We start from the raw sequence: 6,299 nt of genomic DNA on the forward strand, positions 1-6,299 counted from the left end.
TATTCCATTGTGTATATATACCACCTCTTCTTTATCCATTCATCTGTTGATGGACATCTTGGCTCTTTCCATAGTTTGGCTATTGTGGACATTGCTGCTATAAGCATCGGGGTGCAGGTACCCTTCAGATCACCACATTTGTATCTTTGGGGTAAATACCCAGTAGAGCAATTGCTGGATTGTAGGGTTGCTCTATTTTTAACCTTTTGAGGAACCTCCACACTGTTTTCCAGAGTGGCTGCACCGGCTTGCATTCCCACCAGCAGTGTAAGACGGCTCCCCTTTCTCCACAGTGCCTGACTTTACTGGGGTCTCTGCTCTCAGGGGGTGGGGTGAAGGTGGGGACACAGGCAGCAAAAAAATAGGCACCAATAATTAGCGGTTTGAAATTATGGTGAGCCCTTCTGAGAAGTGCTGACTTGAGGGTCTGGGTTTCCCTGACTCCTGAAAAGAAGGGCTCAGTCGGAATCAGTGTGCATTCCCGCTTCTTCCTGGAAATGTGTGTCTTCCCCTCCTTGGAGCTCTCAGCACCTCCTGCGTCTCCTGAGTCCTCTGCCTTTCCAGCTGGGCCGAAACAAATATTGGCCCAGTCCAGCCCTCACCCTCACACAACTGAGGCCTCAACCACCCAGAGTATCACCAGTCAGCAAGCTCATTGACCCAAGACTGGCTTGGGTCCCTGCCTCTCTGGACTCCAGGGCTCTGAGCTCTGTGAGAGATCGGGTCTGAGTCATAGCGTGTAAGAGGGGCCTCTCCACTCTCTCGTGTGTGTGGAGTGTGTATATGTGTGGGTGTGTGTACGTGTGTGTCTGTATATATTTAAATTAGACCATATCATACACACAGTATGTTGACTTGCCCTTTCCCCTGATCTTCTGTCAGAAGCCTCTTTCCAAGTTAGTATGTGTAGAAATGGTTTGTTGAAGGGCGCAGCATATCCCATTGCACAGACGTACCATCCTTTATTTAACCTGTCTCCTGCTGACGGACATCGTACATTGTTTCTGATCATCACCACTGAAAGTGACACTGAGATGGACATCTTCGTGCTCACGCCTCTTCCTGTTTGTGCTATTAGATCTTAGGTGTGAGTTCTTATAAATGCGACTGCTGGGTCAAAAGGCATGTACATTTTAAATTCCTTTAAAAATTTTTTTCAAGATTTTATTTATTCATTTATTTAGAGAGAGAATGTGAGTTGGGGGGAGAGGCAGAGGGAGAGAGAGAGACTCTCAAGCAGACTCTGCGCCCAACATGGGGCTCGATCTCACGACCCTGAGATCATGACCTGAGCTGAAATCAAGAGTCAAGACACTCAACCGACAGAGCCACCCAGGTGCCCATACATTTTAACTTTTAATGCAAATTGGGAAATTCCCTCTAGAAATCTTTGCAAACTACCCCCCCCCACCTCCAGCCCCCACAAAAAGTCTCCTTGTGTTTCCATCTGGTCTTCCATTCTTCCCTCGAGTCACGTTTCTCTCCAGTGGAGGTCTCTTAAGCCGCGACCTTTTTAGGCCTTGGTTTCTCAACTTTGAAATGAGAGAGGTCAAAGGGATGACCTTCCAGGGCCTTCCCTCTGTGAATCTCCAGGGCTACGAGCCTTACAAGCAGCCCCCTGTTGCCCCGAGCAGGCTGCAGGTCAGCAGCTCAGGTCTCCCTGGAGCACAGCTTGCTTTCCAATAGGACCTGACTGTTGGAGAAACAAATATTGGCCCAGTCCAGCCCTCACCCCCGTTCAACTGAGGCCTTAATCACCCAGGGTATCACTGCTCGGCAAGCTCATTACCTAGGGGATCTCCTTCTCCACAGGCAAGCCCATTTAAAACCTACAGCACTCTCCTAAAGTCAGATTTAAGCTCAGGTGTTGGATTTTTTAAATTTAATCCGAAAAGTTTGAAATTTCAGGGTCACATATTCTTGCCAAAGGCTTCATCCTAGCCATGTGATGGGAATCTGGATAAACTTTGGGAAGGGACTAAAAGCATACCCTCCCCGCCCCAGAGGAAGACTTCTAATGGATCTGGCATCTTGAATGAGTTCATCTACCGGCCTCACAATAGCCAGTGAGGCAGGTGTTACAGAGGAGGACACCAAGGTTCAGGGAGGTCCTGCTGCTGCTAAGCAGAGTCCACTGAACCACCAGGTTCTCAGCTCACACTTGCCCTGAGAAAGGAATCCAGGGAAACTAAGTGGTGAGTTTTCTGGGTTTTATTCTAAGGACTGCTTATGAAAGCAGCCATATCACAAATCCTTCTGTAGGCCCCTCTCCTTGCCCCCTGCCCAGAGCATGCCCACCCACCTTCCCAGTTTGCAGAAGAGACTGAAGTTCAGAGTGTCAAAGGGGGTTGGGGCGGAACCAGGACTGGGAGGGAGGCAGGAGTCAGAGACTGCAGGGGCTGCTGGCCATGGGGAGGGTGACTGCTCATATACTCCCAGCACTGGGGAGTCACAGCGTGTCTAAGAGGGGAAGAAACAGGATCAGCTGCATCCACTGCTCGCTCATTTTAGGGAGCCAGATGTTCTCATTAGAGCAAAAGCCCTTTTCTACTCTTTCCTGGAGACTGGTGAAGAAAGGCTGAAAAATGTGAGAAAGAACAAATTCAGGGAAATGGGACTCGCTCAGAATAAAGTTGATGGTCCTTTGGTGAAAAGGGGGTAACCAGCACATCATGGCCATGGAGGAAAGCAGCTGTTTCTGCAGCTCTTACCCCTGTGTTCATGTGACTGTGGCCTGGGGGCCTTTGGGAAGGTTTCAGACATGTGTGCCAGAGCCACTTGCCCAGCCTGTGGGTGGCTGGTAGGAGGGGGACGGGGCCTCTCCAGAGAAGCCGCCAAACACCCTCATTGCAACTCTAGGAATCCAGCTTGTTGGGGCCACATCTATAGCAAACACTGGTAATATTTACCAAGTATTTCTTGAAAAATGACTGCAAAGTGCAGGAAATGCAGTGCAAATTGCTAAAACGCAGTACATCAGCAACATAGGACATCTAATGAGTCTGAGAAGAGAGGTATAAATTTCAGGAAAATGTCAATTGTGGTAATGTAAATAAGGGGCTTCTCGATATTTCATCTTCCATGAGACTGTATCATAGTCTCTGGTTATAACTAGAGCTGTAATTCTTGAGATTTGATTCTAGACACCATGGAGGGGAGAACTAGAGGAAGGAGGGAAGCAAGTGTTGCTTGTGTGTTGCAAATTAGCGGAGAGCACCCGGGGCACCAACACGGTCCCATTTGAAGAAAGCTAAACCTTCCCCTCGGGGCCTGGTGTGCTGCAAAAACTGGATCCTGGGGGGACGGGGACTGTTCCCATATTGCTGGAGGGCTGGGAACTACCCTGGCGGCTGATGGGCATGGGATCTTGTCAAGGTCGGGGAAGGGTCAAGATCAAGATCAAGGTCAAGGTCACCCAATGCTTTTCCCTTCTCAGGCAGCCACGTTCCTCCAATTGCTGGGACCTTAGAGGGACCTGTGCACCCGCAGCCTCATCCACCTAAACCCTACTCTTCACCAGTTCCATCCAGAGTCAAGGGCGTTAGGAAACCCATGGGCCGCAGACCCCCGCGGCTCCTCAGACCCCTGTTGGGTCAGGAGCGGTGCCCAGGATGACAGAGTGACCATTTGCCCTCCTTTCTCTGCAGTCCCTGACAGCATCATCATGAAGGTGCTGAGCCAGCGCCTGAGCCAGCAGGACAGCATTCAGAAAGGGTGGGTGCTGCACGGCTTCCCAAAAGACCTGGACCAGGCACACATGCTGAACAGCCTGGGCTTCCAGCCCAACAGGTAAGCTGTCCCCCTCCAGTGGGGCCACAGCCCCACCCACACTGCCTCCGGGAAGGTCCCTGCCGCTGGGCACCCTCTTCCCAGGGGCTCGGCTGACAAGGTCCATCTGACAGCGTGCGGTTTACAAGAAGCCAGGCGCTCCTGAAGTGGAAGGTCTCGTAGACACCCCCATTCTCACCCGCCGGCGGCATTTGCCCTTTGAACCAGGAGTCGAGCTTGGGTTCAGATCCTGGCTCTCACCTTGCTGGCCCTGAGCCTCCTCCCCTATGAGCCATAGTCCAGCCAGCCTTGCCTTCCTCAGGGGATCGTTGTGCCAAGCAATCAACGGGTACTTCCTTCTATTATTTCCATACTTTGATTTTGTACATCGGAACCTTTGGTGCATCTGATAGTCCTTTTCGTGTGGGTATGCGGTATGAGCTGAACACTGTTTCCCTAAGTTCCAAAACAAGTGTCCAAGGCTGTTGAATATTCTGCTCTTCATCTGTGAACTTGAACTTGCGAGCCCACCAACACTGTGTATGTTGTGCAGGTAAACAACGGGATCCAAAGGAAAGCAAGCAGGGGCTCCTCAGCCAGGGCTTGCTCTGGGGAGGGGGTCGCTGCATCACTTGGGCTCGGTAGAGGCTGGAGGGGGCAGCTGCGGGCATGTCCTGCCAGGGCTGCAGCCTGGGGCACCCTGTGTGCTCAGCCCGGGGAACATAGTTGGCTTTTCTCTGGTTGGTCCTAACCTGACCCTCCTGGTTATTGGGTAGCTCCTGGCTGTTTGGGGTCAATTGTTGCAGAAACTGTGATTTGCTTTAGGAGAGTTTTTAAGTTTCCAGGGAGTTGGCGTTTCATTGTCTATTTCAACTCTCATTATTAGGTTTTTATTTTAGTGCAGAGTATGGAGAACTTGTTGAAGTACAGCCTCTAATTTAAAAAAAAAAATTATCGAACTTTATTCTTTGGATGATTTTTCAATAGGTATTCGAAAAGATGGGTCTATTTTATTTTATTTTTTAGAGAGCAAGAGCACATGCTTTATTTATAGGGGAGGGGAGGAGGGAGAGAATCTGGAGCAGACTCCACACTGAGCACAGAGCTCGACGCAGAGCTCGATCTCACGACCCTGAGATCGCGACCTGAGTGGAAATCATCAAGAGTCGGACGCTTAACCGACTGCACCACCCAGGCACCCCTATACTGCATCTTTATTAATTCTTCTTGTTCTCTTACTTCCTGCACTTTTTGCTTTATATGATTTGGGGCCAGATTACGCAGTTCCCAAAGGCTTCCGTCAGCCATGTGTTCATTGTGAAAAGTCGTCTTGATGGGGGTGACCGTGACGGAACTGTTACTTAGCTGCATTCACTGTGCCTCCCCTCCTCCTAACAGCACTTCATGCCAGTACACACGAGGCGGATTCGGTACCCCAGTCTCTGTCACAGCCATACGGGCACGGCGGGGGTCCTGGCCACCGAGGTGCAAGCACACAGCCATGTGGTTCTTCCGGATGACTGGCCCTCAGGGGGCCAGCTGTGCTGGAAGGATCTCCTTCTGGGTTCTTTTGCCTTTTCTTTCTTATTGTCTTTCCTGAAGTTAATAACCGCCAAAGACTCCCTTCGCCTCTCTCCCATGAAGGGAGATTGTCTCCACATTCCCCAGTTTTCTTTTTCTTGGTTTACTACCTCGTTTTTGGTCAAGCACATCCATCAGTAGCTTCCCGAGAAAGGTTGCCTGGGAGGTAAATTTTTTGAGACTTGGCACATCTGAACCTACCATCACAATTGCTGGGTGGTTTGATTGGGTGAGGAATTAAACTTTAAAAAAAAAAGATTATTTATTTATTTGAGAGAGAGAAAGAGCGAGCACGAGTGGGGTGAGTTGCAGAGGGAGAAGCAGGCTTCCTGCCACGCAGGGAGCCCAACATGGGGCTCGATCCCAGGACTCCGGGATCATGACCCGACCCAAAGGCAGACACTTAACTGACTGAGCCACCCAGGCACCCCGGGCAAGGAATTAACCAAAATCACTCTCCCTCTGCAATTTTGAATTTCCATTAAGAAGCCCAATGCCAGACTGATTCCTGATCTTTTGTCTGTGACCTTTTTACCTCTCTCTGGAAGTTGGTAGGATCTTCCTTTTGTTCACAGGGTTCTAAAATTTCATTATAAAAATTCACTCATTTCTTTGGTATGGGTCTAATTTACTCCATTGTACCTGAGGTTAATCTGGGAACCCGTGTCCTTCAGTGCTGGGAAATTCTCTTCAATTATTTTGTTGATGGATTTCTTTTTTTTTTATTTCTTTCTCTTTCTTTCTTTCTTTCTTTCTTTCTTTCTTTCTTTCTTTCTTTCTTTCTTTCTTTCTTTCTTTCTTTCCTTCCTTCCTTCCTTCCTTCCTTCCTTCCTTCCTTCCTTCCTTCCTTCCTTCTTTCCTTCTTTCTTTCCTTCTTTCCTTCTTTCTTTCTTTCTTTCCTTCTTTCCTTCTTTCCTTCTTTCTTTCTTTCCTTCTTTCTTTCTTTCTTT

At 49.2% G+C, this 6,299-nt stretch overlaps 1 protein-coding gene across 2 annotated transcripts in view; it reads left to right on the top strand.

The window, feature by feature from the left end:
* Positions 1-6,299, top strand: part of AK8 (adenylate kinase 8) — a 119,235-nt gene that overhangs the window by 68,619 nt on the left and 44,317 nt on the right. For both annotated transcript variants that reach the window (XM_025888431.2, XM_073905564.1), the window contains one exon: positions 3,648-3,789. In XM_025888431.2, the coding sequence (XP_025744216.1) occupies positions 3,648-3,789 (142 nt within the window). The remainder of the gene's footprint in view (positions 1-3,647; positions 3,790-6,299) is intronic.

This window comes from Callorhinus ursinus, unplaced genomic scaffold (genome assembly GCF_003265705.2).
Source record: "Callorhinus ursinus isolate GAN/ISIS: 27379988/994484 unplaced genomic scaffold, GSC_fseal_2.0 scaffold24, whole genome shotgun sequence".
In the NCBI taxonomy this organism is placed as follows: Eukaryota; Metazoa; Chordata; class Mammalia; order Carnivora; family Otariidae; genus Callorhinus; species Callorhinus ursinus.